Below are 14111 nucleotides of genomic sequence, written 5' to 3' on the forward strand. Positions count from 1 at the left end.
AGCCGAATAACGCCTGTAAAAATAGCCTAACATTAAAAGGGATATGTATATATACAAGTCTGACTAGCTGACGGTGCGCATGCTATAGCCGATTGGTTTGTAATTTTATAATGTGGACCAAAATAAAACCTATTTTATTGTGTAGCCTACTGCAGTGCGCAAACAGTTCAGAGGAAATGAGACACACAGTGACTGCAATCAAATGTGAGAAATAAAGTGAAGTTTTTGTAAAGCTTTACCTGTAAGGCAAGTTTATTTTGTCAGCACATGTCATACACAATGGCAATTCAAAGTGCTTTACATAGAAGAAATTAAAATAATCAACAAAGTAGAATAATTGATCTCGAACACGAGATGATGAAAGAGAACTGAATTATTTTGAAAAGATTTTTTTCTCTAGACCAACTCTAATCGCCATAAATTTAAGTCTTGTTTCTAGCTACTTGTAAAAATAAAAAAAGACTACGTCAGGAGACTAAACAAATGTCGTTTGAGTAGTCAGTGAATTCTTTTCTTGAATCCTGAAACCCTCTGACAGATATTTTGAATGACCCTTTGTGCGAGTTTTATTGGAATAGGCAAGGCCTATACTTCACGTAGGTCTAGCCTACATATTACAGACTATAGACTAATACAGACTAATCTATGTAGCCTATGTAAGTGCTAAAATGATACAAACAAGCCCATTTGAAGAATAAAAATGATTGTTTTGGGGCTAGTAATGCCATTGCATATGCTAAATTCAAATGATTAATATTTAAGCTCTGTTTGCCCGATAGCCTTCCTTCTCTCTTTTTTTTTATCTAAAGATTTGATTTTCCAAGACACTTTCATACTTATAGCAGTCAATATTGAGGATTTTGGCATTGAGGTTAATAAGGTTCATTTATAATGCCTAACATCAGTCGTTAGTGTGCCTCTTGACATCAGGGGAGTGAGGTTTTACCTGCACAGCTCTCATTAGCTGATCTCCGTTACCCTCACCCCCAAAACCTCACTCCCATCTGGGTCATGGCACCAATGTAACCCCTCCAATCCTTCTCGCCCCCTCTCCGAGCAGGACTCGAACCAGCATCTCGGGCATGGGAGGCAGGCACACTAACAAGGACACTAAAGACTGCAGTCCCTAATGTCAGTCACACGTGCTCCTCTTGATATCAGGGGAGTGAGGTTTTACCTGCACAGCTCTCACTAGCTGGCCACTGTTACACTCACCCCCTAAACATCACTCCCATCCGGGTCACTGCGTCAATGTAACCCCTCCGGTCGTACTCACCCCGCTCCGAGCGGGACTCGAGCCGCCATCTCCAGCATGGGGGGTGGGTGCGCAAACAAGGACACTAAATACCACAGTCTCTTATGTGTTGCTAGTGTGGCTCTTGAGATCAGGAGAGTGAGGTTTTACCTTGAATAATAAGAATTCACCTCTCACTAGCTTCCTCTGTTATTATACATCCAGTACTATCTTGTAAATATATATTAACTTTAATGCCAAACTCATGATCAAAATCATTTGAGAGTTATTTTGATATTAAATCTAAGTACAGCCTAATTACTGTAAAAAATAACTCATGTGTTCATAATTCATACATATTTGCATCCCTTGTTGATTGCAATAAAATCTATAAAACAACAAGACACTTCATAGAATTCTGTGTTATTTATTTCACATATATTAGTAAATATGTAACATATCTACTCACATAATCTCTGTTCTGTAGTCATGTTATTGCTAATAAAATGTATAAACTTAAAAAAATAAAATTCACAAAAAAACTACTTTAAAGTAGGCTGTACAAAGTGTTGTTTTTCTCCTTTTTCATTTAGATACGTGTTTAAGATATGTTTTAAGTTCATTAGTACTTTTTTTGCCTCAAAAACCATTGATTGGAGTGTTTTGAATTACAGACCACAAAAAGATGAATAATAAAATATGAACCTTATCACTGTGCAAAACTATCCAGTGCTATCTTGTAAATGTCACCAATGTATTTCACTAGTCCTCTCATCTTCCATCCATTCATCCATCCATCCATTCATTCATCCGGTTATATATCAACAGGCTTTTATTCAGGATCACTTGATCCCACCCTATAAAAATCTACATACACTTTAGCAAATACGACAACAGTTTCAATGAAACCATATTAAATGCTCTGATACAGATTCTCTCTCTGTCTTCCTGTCATTATCCATAATCCTCTAATTCTTAATGTTATTTAAGTCCAAATAACTGAAATATTCCATCTCATAGGACCAACACACATACTTATACGCACATAAACATACACACATATCACAACTATCTCTCATCTTAAGGCTAGTTCACCCAGCTTCTCTTCTTCTGGGACGTCCTGTAACCCAACCTACACGGCCAGATCACTTTGTTTGACCCGATTACTACTAGTACCACTGGTCTTGCTCAACCGCCGCTTGTCTCTGGAGAATCCTGGTTGGGAGGATGGCGTGGAGGGGGCGTTTGGTGTCATCTCACCCAGGACTCGAGCATCAGGGCTTTCGTAGCTCATCTGCAGGAAGTCCTCAGCAGGATCCAGGTCATCGTGGCTGTGATGATGACGCTCGGTGGCCATGTTGACGGAGTTCTGCTGGTGGGCCAGGTGGTTTGTGAAAGGCTGGCAGGTTTGATGGATGTGATGAAGGTGGTGAGAATGAAGATGTGGGGGTGATGTTGGAAGTTGGCTCGTTGCTAGGCACTGGTTGAAATCTGGGGGTGGGGTGCAGGTTTGGGGGGGACGTGGCTGAGCAGTCTCAGGCAGTTCCATCGGAATACTTGTTTTGCCAGGTTTGACAACAGAAACAACTTTGCTGTTTTTGCTTTTCACGTCATTAGCATGTTTGACGGCGTATTTTCTAAGACATTGCTTGCACTGTTTCCATCCTAGGTAATACAGCTCCAGCACACTGAGGAGCAGTGAAACAGCTGCCACCACCAGCATGAACACAATGAAGACATTTTTCTCTGTTGGACGGGACATGTAGCAGTTCACGGGGTTGGGGCAAGGTGACATGTTACAAGGATAAAGAGCATTCAGGAAGATGCCGTACATCATGTACTGGATCACAATGAAGGTCACTTCCATGACCAAGCGTATTATAATACTCATGACGTATGTCTGCAGCAGCGCTCCCTTCAGGTGGAACTTTGTCTTTGTATGTTCGACTTTCTCTTTGTGTTCCAAATACTCCTTCTCTCCTCTTCCCTCCTCGCCCTTCTCCTCTGTCTCCCTCTGCTTCCGCTTCTCCTCCATGCGAACGATGTGCATGGCATGGCCCATGTAGATGAGGGATGGTGTTGATACGAAGACAATCTGCAGCACCCAGTAGCGGATATGGGCAATTGGGAAAGCTCGGTCATAACAGACGTTTGTGCAACCGGGTTGTAGTGTGTCGCACATGAAGTCGGACTGCTCATCGCCCCATGATGACTCTGCGGCCGTGCCCAGAACGAGGATACGGAAGATGAACAGCACAGTTAACCAGACCTTCCCCACTGATGTGGAGTGCTCCTGCACCTCCTCCAGAAAATTACCCAAGAGGCTCCAGTCCCCCATCACTCCACGGCAGCACTACTGAGGCAGAGAGAGAGAAAATAAATGACTGGCATCAAGATCAATTTTAGCATTGTGGCGAGGGGTGCGTGGTTTGGCGAGATCTGCAGCGGGAGAGCGAGGGCGGAGCCAGGCGGTGAGTAAGCGGGTCAAGTTCAAATGACGAACACCTGTCTGTGATTGCAGTAATTGGCGTGAGGAGACCGCATATAAGCAGCCCTGGCAGACAGCACTTTTGAGAGAGACTGGGAGCTCGTGCACGGACCGGCCAGACACGACGAGTGACGTCTTCATTGAGATTGAGCCTATTGCGAAGCTGTAGCCAGCGGGAAGAGTTCGTTTTGCCCATTTACTTTCTGTTTGTGATTTGTGTTTTTGAGTTACGTTATTGTGAGCGCGGAGTGCGCTGTGGAAAGAGTGAAAAATAAAAGTGCACGAGCCCCAGATATCGCCGACCCTGTGTCTCCTTCCATCACCTACACTTCACACAGAACCTGATCTGTATCACACTGGTGCCGAAACCCGGGATGGAAGGGGAAGCCGCCGACAGACAGGTGTTCGTCATTTGAACTTGACCCGCTTACTCACCGCCTGGCTCCGCCCTCGCTCTCCCGCTGCAGATCTCGCCAAACCACGCACCCCTCGCCACAAGCATGTTGTCAAAACTCATGCATTTTCAGCTGATCTGAATTGTTCACGTGATTCCACTACAACATCTTCCGAAAGTTTCGTTTACCCGCAGAGGAAAGCACTGGAGCTTCGAGCATCACTTTGAGCACAGAGTACCCAGAGAAGAAGAAGAGCACAGAGTAAGTCATGATCCTCTGTTTTAATGTTACAACAAATTCACAACTTGTTTGACACAAACAATGACAACTTGACTGCTGTTAGAGAATGATTCCCAGATAATTAGTATCAGTTTTTATGAGTGTCTGTAACTTAGCCAACAGTTTTACAGCCTGTTCATTGACCACACCTGCTCAGAACAAGTGGTTTAGGCCTAGTCATATTTCCCTTATCACACGATGACTTACATATTGTCACATTATAAACATATTTCTGTCCAAATAGGCTTAATAATTTATTAGGACTAAATGAAGAGTTCAGATGCAAAAGCCTCTAAATGCCATTTGAAGTTTTCTTCTAAAATGACCATTTTTATCAAACTTGTATATTTAAGTTCAGTAATTTCACTTAAATGACAATTAATAGGTAATCTTCTTTGCCATTTAACTGAAATTACTGAACTTAAATATACGCGCTTGATAAAAATGATCATTTTAGAAGAAAATTTCAAATGGCACTTAGAGGCTTTTGCATCTGAACTCTTCAAATAAATTAAAGTGAATTGCATAGTTGATGTTATAGTTGAATTTTAAGATCAGGTCATATTTTATAATCATATCCTGGCCATGGATGCATTAATCATTGCATCTTTCTTTCAAAGATGTAAGTTAAAAAGCAATTAAGCGTCTTCTCATCCTTCCTGAGAGGAGAAACCCCTTAAAAAGGCCAGGTTAGAGGATGCTGGCCCAGAGGATGGCGAAAAGGTAGGCCCATTAAATAAAGGAGACCAAAAAGGCAACAAACACTTACAATAAACAACACCAGTCATAATCTCTCTCTCTCTCTGTCTCTCTCTCTCTCTGTCTCTCTCTCGCTCTCTCTCTCACACACACACGCATGCGAAAATTCAATAAATACTTTGTATTTGGTTGAATTGTCAGTGACGTGTCAAATTTTTCTTCTGCAAGTCTGAGCAATTAATAACAACATAAACATTAATAATACTAATATTAATGACACATCCCTATTTTTACGACCTTTTTAATATATCAAGGGGATATCACTATTTGGGTGCAATAAACAGATCAAAATCTAACTGGCTGCAATCTTATACTGTTTCGATCTTCACGTGCCTCTCCATAAATTCCCCCACAGCTCTAAGTGATCCCAACTAATTTCTAAACCCAAAACTGACGTCTTTTTTGTTTTGTTTTGTTTTTGTGATGCACTTATATTTTTTTTCTAGAGGTTTCCCGATCTTTGTGTCATATTGTATATTTACAGTTGGGCCGGAGAGGGGAGCACTTAGACACAGGGGTGACAGTTCTAATTTTAGTCTGGCCTGTCCCATTTTTTTAGGTGGGATGGGAACAGTGGTCTTGGCAGGGTAGAGCAGGGCAATGTGATGCCAAGGGCCATGAGAACTGCTCCTCTGAATGACCCTGTGCAGGCCAAGACAGGGTGATCATTTTACCACTCTGAAGCTGTCTCACAACTACATCGCATATGCCAGCCTTTTTGCTTCTGTTTTGTCCCTTTGTGAGTGATGTGTCTTTCAGGACACTGCAGGGACTAACTGAACTTCTCATCACAGAGACAAATCAAACAAGATGACAGAGGTCACTGTTCCTCTATGTGTAGTATAGCAAATACTAATGTCATTTAAACAAAATGGCAACAAGATATTCAGACAAATGTAACCAGCTGAGAAACCAGACTTTTTTTCCTGTTTAATACTTTTTAAAGGTGACGCATGCCCCTTTTGATAAGATGTAATATAAATCTATGGTGTTTCCAGAATATGTCTGTGAATTTCAGTTCAAAATACCACCTAGATGTTTTATTATAGCTTGCGAAAACGCTCAGTTTTTGTGTGACCCTTAAGAAAGCTGTTGCCCCCCAGGAAGAGACCAGGAAGAGTTTGCAAGTTTTAGACTGCACCTGAATGGTTAGTGGATACCTTTATAGTTGTTCTGGAGTTAAATAGATTAATCTGTTTCTAGTGAAGAATGATGTTCAAAAGTTTCTCCCCTGTTCCTCACAGAGGTGTCAAATGTGAATTCAGGTATCAGACAGTATATTAATCTTAGACATTGTCATTAACACTGTCCAGTGTTGCTCTGTTTCCCAAAATAACATCAGTGAGCGCTGCTTAATTTCCGTAAATGCCCCTCCAGTCCAGCCGCATCAATCCGCCCTTAAATAAATCACTCTTAAATTCCAAACATTCCGTAAAGCATCTTGTATGTCTTGAAATTGATTTTGTTAATCCTAAATTAAATTCTAACAGTTTAAAAGTTGTTAAAGCAATGCAACAAGTGTGTTATTTTGTCTTTTGCTGTGAGACCACATTGATCTTTTCTCAGGTTCTCCACATACCTTTTTTTAGTTGTTTCTTTAGTGCCAGTTAAGGGTTCCTCTGAAAGGGGTTTCAGTTTAATGCTATTTACAGGATGTTGTCACTCGAATACCCATTAAACCTCAAATGTTTTATGAAGCACTATCTGTAGCCACATTAGAGAGTTACATTTAAAGTTTATGTGTGTGTGGATTAGTATCTGACTGCCCTCTCACACCCTTCCTGTACCAAACCCTAGTACTGGTCCTGCTGATCTCCTGTAGAATGGACAAATATGGACTGGCAGTTTTATTGGAGGCCCTCCTATTTTTCAGCAGATGTAAAAAAGTAAAAATGCCTGATCTCCTATTAATGTTTAGTGAAAGTTAATCCAGAAACTATAAAGAGGGCACTAATAAAAACAACAACAACAGGACTTTATATAAATAAGCGTATTTTGTTGAATATGTATTGTATTAAATTGGCTTTAATATTATTATTATCTATATGTTTTATTTTGGGAAATGTGAACCATGTAGTTTATATTCTCGAATATTTATTTATTTATTGTGAATTTGACCTAAATGTACTTGAAGGAGTAGCTCACTTTAAAAAAAAAAAAAAAAAAAAAAAAACATTTGCTGATAATTTACTTACCCCCATGTCATCCAAGATGAAAAGAAATTTAGGTTTTTGATTAAAACATTACAGCATTTTTCTCCATATAATGCACTTTACTGGTAACCAAACGGTTCAAGGTCCAAAAGACAGTTTCAGTGCAAACTGCAAACTGTTCAAAGGGCTTTAAAACGATTCCAAACGATGAATAAGGGTCTTATCAAGCGAAACGATCGCTCATTTAAAAAGGAAAAAAAAAAAGGTTTAAGTTTTACAAGCTCAAATGGTCGCCTTGCTCTGCTCTGTTCTGTGATGAGCGTTCGTGACTCTCCTGTTCAAACTCGTTTATCAAAATGAACAAATCGTATTTCATGTCATTTGGTTCATTCAACAAACGATATTAACAAATTTTCTCGGGAATAGATTCGTTCATTTTGATGAATGAGTTTGAACAGGAGAGTCACGAACGCTCATCAAAGAACAGAGCAAGGCGAGCATTTGAGCTTATAAAACTTGAACTTTGCTTTTTTTTTTTTTAAATGAGCGATCATTGCGCTTGATAAGACCCTTATTCATCGTCTGGAATCGTTTAAAGCCCTTTGAACAGTTTGCACTGAAACTGTCTTTTGGACCTTGAACCGTTTGGTTCCCAATGAAGTCCATTATATGGACATCCAAAATCTTGGATGACATGGGGCCGAGTAAATTATCAGCAAAAGTATTTTTTTTTTTTAAAGTGATCTACTCCTTGAAGATGATGAATTTTAACATCATTAATTTCCTGTGCATGTCAGTTAAACTGGTCTTTAAATGAGCTACTGAAGGGAAGGAGCAGTGGGAAGTTCACCCGAACTATGAAACCCTACTATATTGTGTCAAATCTAATAATGAAAATTCAATGATCTGTCTTAACTATGTTCAGCAAATCACCAGGCTTTATGAATAATCATACCCTCTTCTATAAAGCACTAGTCAGTTTTACAGATTGAGTTTCAATTACACGCGGACATTTGACAAATGTGCAATCTATTTCATAAAAAAATGCATTTTTGTCCATGATTCGGTGTCGTGGATGCATGCAGTTTTGGCATTTATTTGTTTATTTTAAAATCTAATCTAAAATCTTTTCTAATCAAATGTTTTGGAAATGGCTGCCATTCAGTGACGTGAACTCAGCAAACCCGTGTGCTATGTTGTTTTGGCAAAAACCTTTCGGAATGGCATCGGTGGGAACGGAATCTTAGACATATTAAAAAAAACTGAATAAAAAAAAAAACAGGAGGATGGAAATATCCATCTGATTCACACTGACTGAATGGGCGATCTCTGTTGCCAGTGTGTGCTCTCTCTACTTCTGTCTTACATTTTCCTTTTTTTCCATCTTCCTTTTCTTCTTCTCTTAGGAAGCAATTTCAAACAATATGATTTCCTTTAGACTTGCTACTTTAAAGGAAACAAGTCTCTTAGGGTCTCCAAGTGCAAGGGTGTTTACTTTCCCAAAGAGAGCAAGAGAACGACACAAGATAAGAGTTCATTTGTGCTGATTATTTTTCATCTGGTTAATGCACAAAATCGTAAAACCCCAAAAGCTCTTATCATGAGGTATTATGTGAGGTCAAAGATTGCTGTATTTCTTGAAGGTAGCAAACAATGGACATCGGTCCACACACACATGAGTTTGTGAGATGAATGACAGACAGAAAGAACTTTCACCTGCTCTCATATGATTTTATTTGTAAAAGGAAAGACTTGACATTGGTCACTGACCACAAAGGTCATATTTATATATGTACATACAGTACCGGTGACATACTATTTTTCAACGCATTCTCACCCCAAGGCGTCACCTTTGACCATGCTTCAATATTTGACGTTTTAGGCGCCCTTTAGCGTCACTTACATGACGCGATCCTACGGCGTCATTTAACTGACGCTAAAGGAAAGCGTCTGTTAGAGGACGCGGTTAGGTTTAGGTGTGGGGTGGGGGTAGGGTACACGCGATCCTAGGGCGTCATCTAACTGACGCTAAAGGGCGCCTAAAGCGTCAGATATTGAAGCATGTCCAAATGCTTCCCAAGGCGTCAGTTAAGTGACGCCTTGGGGGTGAGAATGGGCTGTATTTTTAATGTTTTTGACGTCTCTTTTTTGATCAAAAATACAGAAAAAAACTGGAACATTGTGAAATATTATTACATATTAATATTACATATAATATTATTAATATTATTGCTAATTTGATATTCAGTGATTATAAATGTTGCTAGAAACAGTGGCTGCATAATATATTTTGGAACCTGAATACTTTTTTCAGGATTCATTTATTCAAAATAGAAATCTTTTCTAACTATATAAATCTATTGTATATCTATAAATTACTATTTTTTTAAAATCAATTCAACATATTCTTGCTGTATGAATTTCTACATTCATTGAATTTCTGTATTAATTTCTTTCAAAAAAAAAAAAAAATGACTGACCCCAAACTTTTGAACCGTATGGATTTGGTTACAAAATCTTTCTTTTTTTTTAACTTCTTATTCATCAAAAAATCATGAAAAAAAGGTATCACAGGTTATATACGAAAAATGTTAAAGGAGAACTCTGGCACAAAATGAACCTTTGGTCTAATAACACATTAGTACAGTCAACTGTTCTCTGAGATTTGTTTTCATGATAATCGAATGTAAAGAGTTTTATCTAACTGTTTAGAATAACGATATATTGGGGCATAATAAGTAAAAAGAAATCGCTACAAGGCTCAAAATAGCCCCACACTAACACAGTAACATAATGAGGGTCCCTACATGCAAAACGAATCACTGAATCAACTTTGTAAGTGTACAGATAGTTTAATAAGAAGATATTTTATGAAGACAGTCCACTTTGTGTATTCAGGCAGGAGCCATCTCGATAAGTCAAACCACGAACGACGTGCCAAGTGAGCTGAACTGTATGAAGTTCAGCGAATTTCGGAACTGTATACCTGCCTGTATACACGAAGTGAACTGTCTAATTAAAATATCTTCTATTAAACTGTCTGTACACAAAATTGTTGTATGTGTAACAATATTTCACAATATACTCTTTTATGTATTTTTGATTAAATAAATAAAGGCTTGGTGAGCTTACTTGTTTCAAAAACATTAAAAATAAAAATAGTGTTTCCAAATGTATATACTGTAGGCTATGTATAAACATTAAAGGACTTCCATTAAACATCCATTTGGCCTTTTTAAACTATTTGATTTGGAAATGTGTGAATCAGGATCCGAGAAGCTTTTCAAAGTCTTCCTGAGCTTCTTTTAAATTGTTTGTTAGGAATCGTCAGAGCTTCCCTTAACCCTCAAGGATTCTTTTGCTGTTCTTTATGACTGTAAGACAATGTCAAACATTCAATAACAAAAATAAACTTAGAATAACATGCAGCCTCGTGCTTCCATTTGCATCAGTTTAACAAGCTGGGAACATTGCCACGACACCTTTGAAACATTCTAGTAGCACTTCACAAAGGTGCCAGGCACTGTTGGCAAGTGATGGCATGCTGGTTTTTCTCACAGTGATCATGTCGCTGAGGGCACACGGATACTCACACCATAAGAGGCTCTACAATGCCCACGCATGAGACCGACCCCTCAACTCCGAATAAATATTTATTCAAGCCCTTTCCCCCTAACCTGATTTCAGGGACTACCAGAACCAGCATGACACCACAGACTGTAGTCGCATCTTTATCCCAATATAACCAGAGTTGTAAACTAGGCAAGACACAAAGACAAACATTGTGGTTTATATAGATCTGATTATAAGTTTGCATGATGTGTATCTCTTTTTTTTAATAAGAGGGATCATAAAAATTGCTTTTATGAATGAATAAATGCCGTTATTGACACATAAATGTACTGTTTAAAAGTTTGGGGTCTGTAAATTTTGTTGTTGTTTTTGAAAAATTCTAAGTAAATCAGCAAGGAAACATTAAATTGATTTTAAAAAAATATATATGTAAACATCTGTTGTTATTATCTATGATAATAATAATTATATATACACATAGAGTATATACAATGTATATTTTTTATCTTATTTTTTTTTTTTAAACAAAAATGCTAAATCTTACAGATTCTCTGAGGGGAATTTAAAGTTATGTGAGTAGAGGACAGGTATGTAAACTGGGCAATACTCTACATCATGTACGTTATCTCAGTACAATCAATAAAACTTAATGCGTGAATGTCATAAACATCCATTTATACAAAAACAATTAAACACCATGGGGTATAAAATTAGTTTTTGAGCCAATCATAAGTTAAGCCTATGTACTTGCTAACTAATTAAATATTAATACATGTTGTAGTCACAGATCCATATTTCATGCTGTTTAGTTCCAGTGTCTAAGGAAAGCAGTTAAAATGTCAAATGGAGACATTACATAAATGTAAATAGAATGTTAACCTGCAGTTTACATGTGTGGAGTGTGAAATTAAAAGGGCAATTCCACTTGCACAGAAGTACAGAGGAAAATACAGCGAAAGAAGAATTTTGTGATGGAAATTGAATCAGTTTCTTATGGAGAAAGCAAACATCACTTCCAATTGAAGTCTAAACCTGTGCATGCACTTGTGTTGCTAGACTTGAACTTGCATACCAATGCTAAACGTGTGCTTTTAAAAACAAAGGAGTGAACAACTGTTTAAGCCAGACATTCCAGTTCAAGGATGAGATGCTGAGTTTAGCCATATGAAGTGAATCCCCCTCGCCCGACTCTGCCCACTGCAGAACCCCCATTATACACACACTGACACCCGCACATATCAACACTTCACCTGCCATCCAGAGGGATTCCTCATGTGGACCATGAAGACAATCCTACTCTGCTTGTCATGCTGCTAACTGGGTGATGTGTTTCCTTACAAGGCAGTTTTGTTTTTCTCTTCACTGTCAAAGCAACTGTATTGATCAGCCGATGTCTTATTATCCAAGCCAGGCACCACTTGACATGCTGTCTTTCGCACTTTGTAAATATGACTTGTGAGTGGGATATGAGAGATATAATATATTTACATACAGTGACCCATAATATGTTTTTGGACAATTAAGCAGTGCATAAAAAAATGCATTTGACAAGTTTAACACAAAAACATGGCTCAAAAGTTGGGTCTGTGAAAGTTCTGAAATAATTTAATTGCAGTTTAATTGCAACTTTTATACTTTTGAATTGATACTTAATTAAATGACATTCTTTGTAGGTTAATATGGACCACTGTATCCAATTAAATAAGTATAAAACTGCTTAGACATTAAGGTCAGGTGATCTTAAGGCCAATTCACACTGAGCCGACATTCACCAGATTCACACAGTCACCAGATTACAGCACGTCACTTGTCAGACATTCTAAATCCGAGACATTCAGAATGTCCAATCGATGAAAACAAGCCCTGACAGACGCACACTGAATCCAACGAAATGTCGGTGCAGTGTGAATTGACTTTAATTTAGTTAGTCGCTAAAGTACAATCAAAATCTCAATCCTTTATGATGACAAAAGCATATGTTTGATTAGTGCTAGAAATCATCGTTCCATTAGAATGGCTGCAGATTCTCATCTCAAGCAACAATGATGTCATATTGTGCAAATGTACTTAATTTCAAACTCTTATATGAATTATTTATGACCATGTAAAAAATTAATGTAGCAAAGTCTACAAGCAAAATCTTGTAAAAAAAAATGCAATTTTAAATTTGTAAAAAATTAAACAAGAAAAAGATTTATACATAACTTAATATTTAATTAGTACATTAATAAAGTCAGTTGTATTTTAATATTTAAATTTCCCCCTCTCTTCCAATAATCATTTGTAAAAAAAAAAAAAAATACAGCATTCTGCACAGTACCTCAAAATCATGACACAAATAAAACAATAAAATCGTATTTGACCCATAGATCTCTTAAAACTGAATTACCTGTCTGACTGTTGACTTCTGAGATCGTATGAGTGTGCTCTGGTCTGGTCCTCTTCAGATGAATGTGGGCTCTAATTCTGTGGCCCGGGGTCCTGTAGACGTAGCTCGGCTCTGATGTCTGTATGACAGTGGGGAAATACTGAGTGATGGAGAAAAATGCCAGTGTATCTCAATAGAAAACACTAGCAAGAGTAGTTCAAATACAGCCCTCTCGTGCCTGTCCCAATGTGGGAATAAAACACAAGTGTGGGACACTGAGAATACTGGGCCATTTTAGGGAGTGTTTCAATCCCCCCCCCCCCACAAACACACTTTTCCTTTTCCTCCTCCCCCTCTCTTCCTCCTTCCCTCCCTCTCTAGTTGACACCCCCCCACCACCACCACCACCCAACAGAATGCACTTGGTGTATAAGAATACCACCGTGTAAAGAGAGGAAGTGAGATTGTTATAGAATACAATGGTTGTTCTTCTCAAGGCTGTTCACTTGTGCTATGATGCGTTGTGCTTGTCACTGTTATGTGATTGTTGAACTTTTACCCCTACCCTGATCAATAAACCTTTCCATGCGATAACCACGTCTTCACCATACATGCACTTCCTCAATTTTAACAGCATTATGTATATAGCCTATTTATATAATCAATAAAATAGTACAGATTTATTTAGCATGCAAAGGCACACTGGTTTAAATCCTGATGTGATTAAAACAATTTCTTAATAAACAAAGGAAGATTTCAAATTTCAAGAGATTTCCACGACACATGCGCGAGAATTGCGATCTCCTTTAACTACTTCAGTTCAGTTCTCGCGCATGCGTCGTGGAAATCTCTTGAACTCTCG

General features: G+C 38.3%; 1 protein-coding gene across 2 annotated transcripts; it reads right to left on the minus strand.

Annotated features, from left to right (window-relative positions):
* Positions 1–785: 785 nt before the first annotated feature.
* On the minus strand, positions 786–13545 carry gja5a (gap junction protein, alpha 5a). 2 transcript variants are annotated; one of them, XM_039656080.2, is made up of 2 exons: positions 13271–13545; positions 786–3587 (listed from the first exon to the last, which is right to left on the minus strand). In XM_039656080.2, exon 2 carries the CDS (start codon positions 3570–3572, stop codon positions 2367–2369), a length of 1206 nt encoding a protein of 401 aa, XP_039512014.2. In that variant the 5' UTR covers positions 3573–3587; positions 13271–13545; the 3' UTR covers positions 786–2366. The 2 variants fall into 2 exon arrangements, with proteins under 2 accessions (XP_039512014.2, XP_039512013.2); XM_039656079.2 differs by having other exon boundaries at positions 786–3590.
* Positions 13546–14111: the final 566 nt, after the last annotated feature.

Source organism: Pimephales promelas, chromosome 7 (assembly GCF_988280905.1).
Source record: "Pimephales promelas chromosome 7, fPimPro1.hap1.1, whole genome shotgun sequence".
In the NCBI taxonomy this organism is placed as follows: Eukaryota; Metazoa; Chordata; class Actinopteri; order Cypriniformes; family Leuciscidae; genus Pimephales; species Pimephales promelas.

What these genes read in the sequence shown, in the direction of transcription:
- gja5a (XM_039656080.2), bottom strand. Translation starts at nt 3,572, where the DNA reads ATGGGGGACTGGAGCCTCTTGGGTAATTTTCTGGAGGAGGTGCAGGAG.